The sequence below is a fragment of the Prunus dulcis genome, chromosome 4 (assembly GCF_902201215.1).
Source record: "Prunus dulcis chromosome 4, ALMONDv2, whole genome shotgun sequence".
Classification (NCBI taxonomy): Eukaryota; Viridiplantae; Streptophyta; class Magnoliopsida; order Rosales; family Rosaceae; genus Prunus; species Prunus dulcis.
Genome location: NC_047653.1, coordinates 7,925,782 through 7,938,347, shown reverse-complemented (window position 1 = coordinate 7,938,347; position 12,566 = coordinate 7,925,782). Strand labels below are relative to the sequence as shown.

Genomic DNA, 12,566 nt, shown 5'->3' with positions numbered 1-12,566 from the left:
ACGGTCGGTCGGCAATCATTTAGACATAAAATAAAGTTCTTACAAGTAGACATGAAGACTTTTCTCCTTTTGTTGGATTTAAAAATTAGAGAGAATTTTGACTCTATTTTTTTTAATGTCTGCACTTGGAAGACTCAGTCTCTTTCATTCACTCTTTGCTTTTCTTCCTTCACAAGGCACTTGGCTCCTGATTGGAGGCGTATTTATGGGAAAATAATAATTTCAAATGCTAATAAAATGAATAAATAAACAAATTCATCGTACCATATCTGTGCTCAATCATGATGAAGAATAATAATTTTCTGGTTAGGAGGAGAGGATTCAAAATGTGTTTTCCACTAAAATGAAAGTGCAAGCACTTTCATATATTCTGATTGTTTATTTATCAATTTATTTTATTAATGACCAATTAATAAAAAAAGTAGGTATGAATCGCAGAAACTACCTGAACCAGGCTGATAAAAAAAAAAGAAAAAAAAAAAGAAGGTGAAAAACCAAGTCAAATTTATGATAAAAAAAGAAAGTAATTCTTAATTAATTTTATATATAATAGCACTACGTGTGCATCTTATATTTTAAATTCAGGTTAAGTATTACAATCATTTTAAATTGATATTGATAAACATCCGATCATTCTTAGTTGGAAATGGATTTTAGTCAACCCCTCACCTTTTTAAACTTAAAAAAACGACCTAATATCCTAAGTTAACGCAATGTGAAATATCATATGAAAGTATATGATGCATTTTGATTGATCAAACTTTGAAAGTTGATATCAATCTTTATATTCTTGAGGGGGCAACGTGTCACAAGGCCCAAAGCCCCATCAGCCAACTGTGTAGTTGATGTATTTTTTATTTTTTATTTTTTATACAAGCGATAACGGGGAAGGAAGCTTTTCCCCCACACACTATCAAAGTGTCACGGAGATTCGAATATGAGATCACTGGTCTGCAAGTGAAGTTCCTTTCCATGCAATCTTAATACAAGGGGTTAGTGGTTAATTTACACAACTTGTTCAAAATGGTGGCCACAACAACACTTCTAGTACTAGTATTACTAGTAGTTTGTGGAGCAGAGCAAATGACAATAGGATCTCCACCTTGGTTTATAATTTTCAATGTATTATTCCTGTCCAACGTAAGAACTGCGAGTGAAGGGTGCAGAATTGGTGTGTCTCGGTTACCAATCCATATGCTGTTTGAAACTTTTCTGTTCAGGATAGCTAGAAAGCTGGTTTCGTTGGAACCGTCGACTTTATATACATAGAAACCCAAACTGAACTTCCCAGATGAAGAAACTAAAGAACTTAAGGAATTGAGAGTGTCTCTCCTGGTTTGAGTGTGTCCCTAATTTTGCTTGCTGCAGCATCATGACAGGTCCACAAGCTTCCAATAGTGATCAAGAAAATTAAGTTGATCATGATAGCCATGAATGAAAGCTTAGCTGAGAAACATGGAAGCAATCACAACAATCCATCTCTTTAAGGTCAAGTGGCTGACAATACTAGAGAATATTTTAAAATCAAGTTTCTAACATGTTTACAGGAAGCTGATTTTGACTCCCTCATACTCATACTAGGCTACTGCACACCATCCATCCATGGCATGGAAGAGATGTTTATATGTTATTATCCTATTATCCGGATGGAAGACTTGGAAAGAGATGGAGGTGTTTGTGGGAAAAAAACAATAATTTGCAATGCTAATAAATAAAGAGTGATAAATTAATGAATGATTGTACTTAATTGGCTATGGAGGAACACATCCACTTGTTAATCAAAACCTTCCTCTAGATGCAAGGCCTGCCCAATGTGAGCAATATTATTATTCCAGTGCAAGGCAGTCCAAGCTGAGCCACCAAACGAGGCCTCAACATATGAGACAAATTGCTCTCCATAAACATAGTGTCGTTCAGTCGTTCTCTATCTAACAAAACATAAAATGGAAATTTTAATTGAAAGAAAGTCACTCTCCAATTCTATTATAGCACTTCATCTGTCAACATCATGATCAATGCATATATTCTCAATGGGCAACCGATATAAAGATTTACACATAGTAATGCACACATGAATAACTAGTGAAGTTGTTATATAATGCCAATTTAATAAATTACAAAAACTTAATACGCAGGAAATATGTGTAAAGAGGATAATAATCTTTTTAATACAGGAACACACAAGCTAGCACCCTCTGAAGATCAAACTTAACGTGCATCAAAATTGGAAATGGACAAGTCATTCACTGATGTAATTTCATGTTGCTTTTCACCTATACCAGCTTCCACCAATTTCCTCCCAACAAAAAATGCTGGCTTTGTAGGTAAGGCTAATGGTGGGTTTTCATTTGTCAACATAGAAATCACATCTGACATGGTAGGCCTATCGGCTGCATCTTCCTCTACACATAACAGACCAACATGGATGCATCTTAACAATTGATCTTCAATGCATGATGAATCACCTACCATTTGATCCATTAATTCTAGCCCTGAACCTTGTTTCCATAACTCCCATGCCTGAAATATATAAGCATTTGGGATATCAGAATGGTTGAATTCACACCTTGAGAAGAGGAAATTATAAATGCAAAGATTTGTTTGACATACATATCCTACTAAATTGAGTGCGCGGTCATCATTGTAGAAGCTGTTGTTTTTCCTCCCACTTATGATTTCAAGCATCAACACCCCAAAGCTGTAGACATCAAATTTTACAGAAACAATTCCCTCCACGGACTCAGGTGGCATGTAACCACTGCACCAAGTGAAAAGGAAAAGGCTTTAATTAGTACATAATACATATATTTCAAACATGCATGTTTAGCAACCAAAAGTAGAACATATGATAATAATGTGAACACACAGACATTTTACTAACCGTGTCCCGACAATCCTGCTGGTGTTTTCTTCCAATTCATCGTGGGAGAAAATTCTTGCCATACCGAAATCGGAAATTTTAGGGTTCATATTTTCATCAAGTAGTATGTTACTAGCTTTTAAATCTCTATGAATTACTCGCGTTCTCGAGTACTTGTGCAAGTAAAGCAATCCCTGAGTGATTCCTTCAATTATATTGAAACGCTTCTTCCAATCTAGTAGCACACCTCTGATTGAATCTGTCACATATAGAGTTAAGGAAGAATACTATTTGTAATCTACATATTTTGACTGATTAAAAATCAAATAACAAATGAAATCAAGCACTATGATTAAAATGGTTTTAATTCCCAACCAAATAAAAAGTAGTCCAAGCTTTTGTTTGGCATGTACTCATATATCAACATCCTCTCTTCTTCATGAATGCAAAATCCAAAGAGCTGAACAAGGTTTCTATGTTGAAGTTCATGTATGAGTATCAATTCATTCTTAAACTCTGACGTTCCTTGTCCGGAACATTTTGAAAGCCTCTTCACGGCTATTTCTCGTCCATTTGCTAATTTTCCCTGAATAGATTCTCAACAATATTCTGAATTGTTTCAAAAAAGAAAAGAAATCATTACACAGTTTAGTATGCAAGGCCTTACCTTATAAACAGGTCCAAAGCCCCCTTCTCCGAGCTTGTTTTCTTGAGAGAAGTTGCAAGTGGCAGCCAAGACAGATTCGTAGGTAAATATGTTTAAATCATGCTGTCCCATATTTTCTTCATCAGTAGGTCTGTTGGAATGTTTCATGAAGCTAAGCATTTTGTTCTGTATATTTGCTCTGTTCTTGCCTATTTTTTTAGATTGGTGGAGAAAAGATTTGAATTTAGGTCAACAATGTCAAACGCGTAAATTCTGTCTAACAAATGCACGAGGCTTAAAGATTATTTATACCTGAAACTATTCTTCTTCTTAGCAGATAGATGCAGAACACCACTACAAGTACTGCAGCAGCAATAGCAATGCCAACCCACAACCACTTATGTCCTGCATAATTTACAGAGTAATATTTAATTAGCTGCATATATTAATTATTTATTTGGCTCATTTGTTTCTAGTTAAAGTTTGTTGCTTATTTGCACATTAACTGTCTCTTGTGAAGCACGGATATTAAAATTGGCAGCTAGACTTACCATTTTTTTTGGCAGATGGTGATTTTGCTGGTGTTGCATGTCCTGACAAGACAAAACTGTTACTTGCAGTGAGGTCTTCAAAGAATTGACAGTCTACACTCCAAAATCGGCACCCGGTGCTAGTCCCATTAGCAAGTGGAACGTCAAATCCAAGGCAATCACAATTTTGCCAACAGGTAGCCTTACAATCACTACTACTAGTGCCAAACCAGGATGGGGATCTCGAACTATTACTAGAGTTGTTGATCTTGAAGTAACCATTTTTGAGCTCAAATTCATCATTGAATTTGGCCATGCAATCACTTGGCCGATCCCTTCTCACACACCCTCCACCTGTGTTATAGCCATCACAGTTATCTGCTTGTGTGAAATTAAAGGATCCGTCATGAAATCTTCCCATAAAGGTTAGCACCCATTGTGGTTCCTGATCACTTTGATCATGATCTACAGCAGTGTAAGTGAAGTAGTCTTCTTTGTCATTTGAAACTACACTAAAATTATACCTCAGCTTGGACTCCTCAGCCGAAATAAATTCGAACGTTTTACTACTGCTTGTAAAGACTCCACTAGTCCAATAAAGCACCCCCTGTCGCCTGATTTGCAATTGGTGTCCATTGGGATCCCAATCAAGAGTGAATGGCCCTGGCATTGGGTTGTTGTAAGTAGCCCATGATGACATCGACCAAAGATGGCCACTCTTATGATTAATACCTAACTTCATGCCAGGTAAAAATGTGTCAAATGGATAGTCAAAACTTTGCCACCAAACCTGCTTTGTCGATCCATCCGTAGAGTTCACTTCTTGCAGTATAAAATTGCCAGAATCCAAAAGGGTAGCCACAACACTAGTACTAATATTACTAGTTTGTGGAGCAGAGGAAATGACAATAGGGTCTCCACCTTGGTGAGTGAGTTTCAATGTATTATTCCAGTCCAAGGTCAGAACTGCGGATGAAGGGTATACAATAGGCGTGTCTCGGTTGCCAATCCATACATTGTTTGGAGCTTCTTTGTTCAGGATAGCTAGATAGCTGTTGTTGTTGGAACCATCATTATATACATAGAAATACAAACTGAACTTTCCCGATGCAGATACTAAGGAACTTGAGGAATTGAGAGTGTCCCCTGGTTTGAGTGTGTCACTTGCAGCATCATGGCAAGTCCACAAGGAAGCAAAAATGATGAAGATAATTGAGCTGATCATCATCAAACCGGCAGCCATGGATGTCAACAGGTCAGGCAGTTAATTTCTCCAGATGATCATTAACACACAACTGAAATAGTTTAGGCATTAAATAAAGTACTTACAATTCGACATGAAGACTTTGTTTTCTTTTATTTGATTTTAAAATTAGGGAAATAGTTTGACTCACTCTTTTTTATACTTATGGACACACCATATCCATCGTCCATCTGTGCTCTTGGAGAGAAGGTTATATCTTCCTTTCTTTTCTCTTTGCTTTTCTTTCTTCACAAGGCACTTGGCTCCTGGTTGGAGTCGTATTTGTGGGAAGACGATAATTCCAAATTGTAATAAAAAGAATAACTAAACAAATTCCTCGTACCATCGAGGGTTATTTAAAAGGAATAAATAAAATATATAAGGGAACACTTGTACTTAATCATGATGAATAATATTAATTTTCTGGTTAAGAGGTGCAAAGCCATTTGCTGAAGGTTTGAAAATGTAGAGGGGAAGGAGAGATTTGAATTTGAAAGCACTGTCGTTTTCTCATACAGGTAGGTAATGAGTCACAGCTGAAGTTTCAAACTAGATAAACCTTAAAAGAAGGCTCATTAAAAAAGAACCCAAGTCAAGTTTCTGATAAAAGACAGTAAGATATTGATAAATGTCCAATCATTCTTAGCTGGAAATGGGTTTTAGTGAACTCATCACAAACAGTTGCTGTAATATAAACCTCATCCTATTACTTTAACAACTTCCTTATATTAGATTCATAATTCTACACAAGTAACTCATCACCAGATCGGAATTGGAGAAATAATTTTATCAATATAACTTGTGGTCCCTTTCTATCTAGCTATAGCAGCAGTGGCCACGTTTCTTTCTGTGTAAAATGCTGGCTATGTTGGCATAGCTAACTCCATGCTTTCACTTGTCAGCATAGATATGACATCTGACATAGTTGGTCTATCCGCTGCATTCTCTTCCACGCAAAGGAGAGCAACAAGTATGCATTATTTCAAGCCCTCCACCTTCATTCCACGACTCCCATGCCTGAAACAAGATTAATAAGAACGAATATCACACCTTAAAAAGAAGAAAAGTATAAACATGCCTGCAGAGATTTGTTTGACATACATATCCTACTAAATTGAGCACACGGTCCTCTTTGTATAATCTGTTGTTTTTCCTGCCACTTGTGATTTCAAGCATTAACACTCCAAAGCTGTAGACATCTGATTTTATTGAAAAAGTTCCCTCCCTGATGTTGGAGACATGTACCCGCTGCACCAAATGAGAAAGAAAAAGCTTCTTGTACAGATCTATGGAAATGCATGACAAAGCAACATGTGGGTAGTAATAAGAATGTGTACTAATAATTACCGTGTTTTAACAATCCTACTAGTATTTTCTTCCAATTCATTATGGGTGAAAATTCTTGCCATACCAAAATCTGAAATTTTGGGGTTCATATTTTCGTCAAGTAGTATATTGCTAGCTTTTAAATCCATATGAATTACTTTCCTTCTCGAGTACGTACTTGTGCAAGTAAAGCAACCCTTCAGCGATTCCTTCAATTATACTTAAACGCTTCTTCCAAACTAGAAGCAAACCTCTGGTTGATTCTGTCCAATAAATGACAGTTTATTAAAATTCATATAACAAATTGAACAAATGTAATCCAGTACAAAGATTAACGAAGGCAAATTTCCCAACCAAATAAAAACTAGTCCAAGCTTTTGTTTGGCATGTACTCATATATCAGCATCCTCTCTTTGCCATGGATGCAAAATCCAAAGAGCTGAACAAGGTTTGTATGTTTGGAGTTCATGTATAAGTCTGAATTCATTTTTAAACTGCAATGTTCCTTGTCTTGAGCATTTGGAAAGTCTCTTTACAGCTATTTCTCTTCCTGTCGCCAATTTTTCCTGAATCGGCAATTCATAATATTTTTCAATTGTCCCCAAAAAAACCTAAAAACTATTATATTTCACTGCTATTGGTGTACTTTTTTTTTAAATCACTTTAAACCTTACATTATAATCAGGTCCAAAGCCCCCTTCACCAAGCTTGTTATCTTCAGAGAAGTTACAGGTGGCAGCCAGGACAGATGCAAAGCTAAATATGCTTAAAGCATGACGTCCCATGTTTCCATGATCATTTTGAAGCCCATCAAAATCATGATCAATACATATATCATGAAGTTGAGCAATTCGTTTGGACTGTTTGTCCTGCTATCGCCTGTTTAGATTCATCGTGTAGACAATTAAGATTTTAAATTTGACACAATTGTTAAAGATGCGAAAATTATGTTTAACATGTACAGATAAAGTTTAAAGAATATAACAGCTGAAAGTACAAACTTTTTTCTTCGTTGTAGATCCATTACTAGTACTAGAGCACCGGCAAAAGTAGTGCCAATCAATATCCTCTTGCATGAGCTTTTCGAGTGAGCCTTGGTTTCAGAAGGCCCCCTAAATTCATTTCATTAGACATGCAGATATAGGGGTAATATAATTTGCTGTTAATGTTCGTTTTTTGTTTGAACATTAATTGTCTTTTTGGAAAATTAATATATGTGAGGTGGTATGAAGTTGGACTTGTGGTCTAAAAGCTCAATTTTTTTAACAAACCTCTTTCATTTTAAGAAACAAAACCAGAACAGCAGGAGACATAAACCAAAACAGAGCAGCGAAAAAAAATACAGCTCTGACTTGTGGCCCTTGTTCCGTCTTCAGTTTCTTAGAGGGCATGGTCGCCCATCCACATGAGTTAGGACTTGTGTAAAAAATATAGTGTCATGGATCCACCCCCTATACATATATAGTTCTATATCAATTCAAAGCGTAATAACTATAGGCTGTATACCTAACGCCTCAAGTCCAGACTTTAAGCTGTAAATTTCACGTTTACAATTTATTGAGTTTTGCATAAACGGCCAAGGAATGTAACGTGTGCTTTGGGGATGCTTTCAGTTAGAAGAACACTGATCTTACTTTCAACCCAAGGGAAAAAAGACTATTGATTTTATAATCAATAAAATACTCTTTTTTTTTTCTTTTCTTATTGGCAACATTTCATAAAATTCAAATCATCTCGTAGCAATGTATTTATTAATTTTGTTTTCTAAATAAGGACCAAGGTATTAACTTTATATTTTTATTACGTTTGAATACTAGTGTTATTAGAAATTTAACTTATCAAACATATTATATAAGTAAAAGAAAAAGAATTGAGCTTAACCTTTCAAACATCTTTTCAAACCAAAAAAATAAAATAAAACAATTCAGTTTGGTAATGACTTAAAGGAGAGAAAAGAGCTAATTTTAAAGTAATTTACTTGTCGTGTTTATTATTAGAATACATTTCTATTGGATTCCATACGAAAGTCGTCGACATGTCGTTTCTGTACACTCGACAACGACGTAAGTTGCAACTAATTGAAGATTGTGTCAATTGACCAATGTTCTAAAAATAGCTGCGCGGCAGGCACGTGCCTAGCACCTAGAGGAGTAATCGACTAGGCGTTTTATTTATTTATAATTATTTTGTATTATAAATTATAAATTTATACATATATAATGCAAAAATAAAAGGACATATAAATGATAAAGTACCATAATCTATATATACAAAGCAAAAGGTAGAGAATGGTAAAACATTCAAAATACCATAAAATACCTTTGGTTAATGCAAATATTAAGAATTGAAATTATTAATTAAATCAGGATAATATGGTAAATTCACTCTTTTTCACATTGAAAAAAAATTAAAAGAAAAATCAGATAAAAGATTCTATTTTTATGGAACACAACTACCCATTATCTTTTATAATTCTAAAATAAATTTAAATTTTTTTTTAAAAAAGCCTCACACAAGCGCAGAAGCGCTTGTGGAGAGGCTAGTTGATATAAAACATGGGAAATAGTTAGGCATAAAACCTAGGTTTTCTTTAGAGGGTGCATTTGCTAACGCGTGGGTTGAGAATCTCTTAATTATATTTAACTTTTCAAACTGACTTCAAAAGCACCAGATTAACACACCAACATGAAATATCGTTTATCGATCCTCCCTTCATTGACATCCTATTTTTTGTTGTTGAATTTATGGGTTAAACCCATGTTATTTGTTATAAATAAAATTCAATTTTTTTTATTCTTGCCCAATGGGCTAATAGTTGGAAATCATTAGAATGTGAGTTATTGGAAAGAATTTAAATTCTCATTCCCCAATATCGCTTGTACAAATAAAATAATTGAAGAAATAGCTTTAGTCAAATTGACTAAAGTGGTACTTCAGCCCCAAACCTTAAAATGATATTACAAAATCGTATATTTCAAGAGTATAGATGGGCAGCTATACTCGCCAAATATATTAGAAAATTTTCAACGTATAGCCAGTCAGCTATACTTTCTAAATACATTTGAATATTTTAAAAGTATAAATGTTAATATATTCGAATATTTTAAGAGTATAGCCGCACGGCTATACTCTTTTTCTCGAAGCTTCCACTCGCAGAGGACGGAGGTTGCAGTCGAAGTTTCGCTTCTCTATCAACTCAAGCTTCGATTTGTTTTCTTCGGTTTCGGCTGCTTCGTCCTCCGGGTTCGGCAACGAAAAAGGACCCAACCCGCCTAGGAGGCCCGCCCAGCCTAGCCGCCTAGCGCCCGCCTAGACGGAGGTTGCAGTCGAAGTTTCGCTTCTCTATCAACTCGAGCCTCGATTTGTTTTCTTTAGTTTCGGCTGCTTCGTCCTCCGCGTTCGGCAACTAAAAAAGACCGAACCCGCCTAGGAGGCCCGCCCAGCCGCCTAGCGCCCGCCTAGCCATCTCGCTGCCCGCCTAGGCCCATTTTTGAGAGTCTACAGCACAAGATGCGGAGGATAGACTCGAAACGGCTGCCTCTCAGGCTCAAAAGGTCATGCACTGATGTACTCAATCCATCTTTGGTCTATGGCTATGAGTGTGTGATGTTGTTAGTGTGGTGTTCATTTTGCCATTGGCTTCTTTCTCTTTGCTTTCAGATGGCTGACATTGTTACAGAACAATGGATTCAAATTCAGCGCCTTGAGCAGGCTCTTCATATTACACAAGTAAGTTTTTTCTGCTTGAAACTGGCTTCAAGTTCTTTATTTGCTAAATTCATAAGTTTTGCTGATTCACTAATATTTGCTAGTTTCTTCTTGGTTGGACTGCTTTTCATTATTTGGATATTGCATTTCTGTTATAGATTTTGACATTTGATCATGCCCTCTTGTTTGCTGAGAAAAAAAAAAGAAAAAGAAGAAAGATTTGGCTCCTCCTCCTGTTGCATAGGAACCCAAACCCAACGCACCAAAGGACAGAAAAAAGAAAAGAAAAGAAATATTACACTACCTCAAGTGAAAAATCTAAATTCATTTAAGCTTTTATATTTGTTCTTGTATCAGCATCTGTGTTTCTGTTGTGTGAACTCCACCTCGACTCCAAAGAAAAAAAAAAATAGAGGGTGCATTTCCTAACGCATGGGTTGGGAATCTCTTCATTATATTTAACTTTTCAAACTGACTTCAAAAGCACCAGATTAACATACCAACATGAAATATCGTTTATCAAGCCTCCCTTAGTGTAAAAGGACTGTGACTTCATTAGCTGAAAATGCTTTAGAAGAAGGATTGACCTCGAGTTCATTGACATCCCTTTCACTATAAAAACCTGGCTTTTAAGGTTGAGGCAATGACCCTTCGATTTTGAAGGATAGCAAAGATTATTCAGCAAACATCTCCAATTTTGGTGACAAATATTTTAATCTGATCTCGTAACAATTTGTGTCGAATAATGGCTAATATGCCGTTAGAGAAACAGAGATAGAGGTGTGCATATCACTGTGCTGGTTGTAACATTTGGCTAATATGTACCTACAGGAACTATGAATATGTCTGTTTTCTAACTGTCCAGCATTCAGTCCCATATAGCATGGCTGGTCTAACAGATGTTCTATAAACTTAGCTTTCAATTCTAGCAAAATATGATGATCACACTATATATATGCTTAACAAAACCCTCCATTTTACCTATCATGCTTTGATTCTATGAGCCACATAATCTCCATTCTCCCCTTGTATATATGGATGATTGAGTACCTGCTAGATAGTGAAAGTTTTTGCTTTTTGATATACTCTTAGTGGTGCAATTGGTTGCTCTTATGTCTTCGTCAGAACCAAAGGCTCCTCTTGGTTAGCAGAATTCAAAGGAATATGGTTCCAGTGACCATCTAGTAGATGCAACTTTGCCTGCTACTGAGCGCAATGGGCCGGCCTTTTATATATATATATATATATATATATATATATAATAGTATAGCCGCACAGCTATACTATTTATTTGAATTTAAAAAAATCGTATAGCCGTTCGGCTATACTCCTTTTTTGCATTTAAAAAATAGTATGGCTTTACCTCCTTGACACGTTGGCTAAGGCCTCTTTGACACGTGGGCATAAGCCATGGGCCGGCCTTTTTATGTATATAATAGTATAGCCGCACGGCTATACTATTTATTTGAATTTAAAAAAATAGTATAGCCTTGCGGCTATACTCTTTTTTTGCATTTAAAAAATAGTATGGCTTTACCTCCTTGACACGTGGGATTAGGCCTCTTTGACACATGGGCTTAGGCCATGGGCCGGCGGCTATACTTATCTCTTCCCACAATCATAATTTGTTTTAAAAAAAAGAGCCTCCAGCGACTAGGCGCCACGTGTCCCAAAAAAGTATAGCCGTGCGGCTGTACTATTTTTCAAAATCCCAAAAGGTGTAGCCGGCCGGCTCGACTATTTTTCAAAAAGAAAAATAGTACAGCCGCACGGCTATACTATGTAAATAGAATTTAATTATTTTGTGGACTTTTTCTATAATTTTTTTAATACTAATTAATAATTACTAATTAAAGTAATTCAAAAAGGTTAAGATGTTACTCCATTACATGTATTGAATTAAAGAAGTGGGCCAAAAAACAAAAGCAAAGAAAGTAATTATATGTTTATTAAAAAGGATTAAATTAATTTTTTTATTTTTTAAAAAGTATTACAAATACGTACAAACATGTACAATACGACTATTGTACGATTGCTTTTTAAAAAAAGGAGATGCATATAGAACACCGAATGTATTATTGGAAACTACGTACGTGCACACACACACACATATACATATACGTATACATACATATATATATATATATATTACGACTAATTAAAGTAAATAAAAAAGAATAAGATATTACTTAATTACATATATTAAATGAAGGAAGTTGGCCAAAAGAAAAAGTAAAGAAACTAATTTTATAT

General features: G+C 35.5%; 1 protein-coding gene and 1 pseudogene across 1 annotated transcript; both read right to left on the bottom strand.

Moving 5' to 3' along the window:
* Window positions 1-2,208: 2,208 nt before the first annotated feature.
* Window positions 2,209-5,279, bottom strand: LOC117625243 (G-type lectin S-receptor-like serine/threonine-protein kinase CES101). Its single transcript, XM_034356846.1, has 8 exons — window positions 5,042-5,279; window positions 4,058-4,951; window positions 3,819-3,911; window positions 3,528-3,715; window positions 3,236-3,446; window positions 2,882-3,119; window positions 2,611-2,758; window positions 2,209-2,520 (listed from the first exon to the last, which is right to left on the bottom strand). Exons 1-8 carry the CDS (start codon window positions 5,277-5,279, stop codon window positions 2,209-2,211), a joined length of 2,322 nt encoding a protein of 773 aa, XP_034212737.1.
* An 863-nt stretch (window positions 5,280-6,142) lies between these two features.
* Window positions 6,143-7,390, bottom strand: LOC117625242 (annotated as a pseudogene).
* Window positions 7,391-12,566: the final 5,176 nt, after the last annotated feature.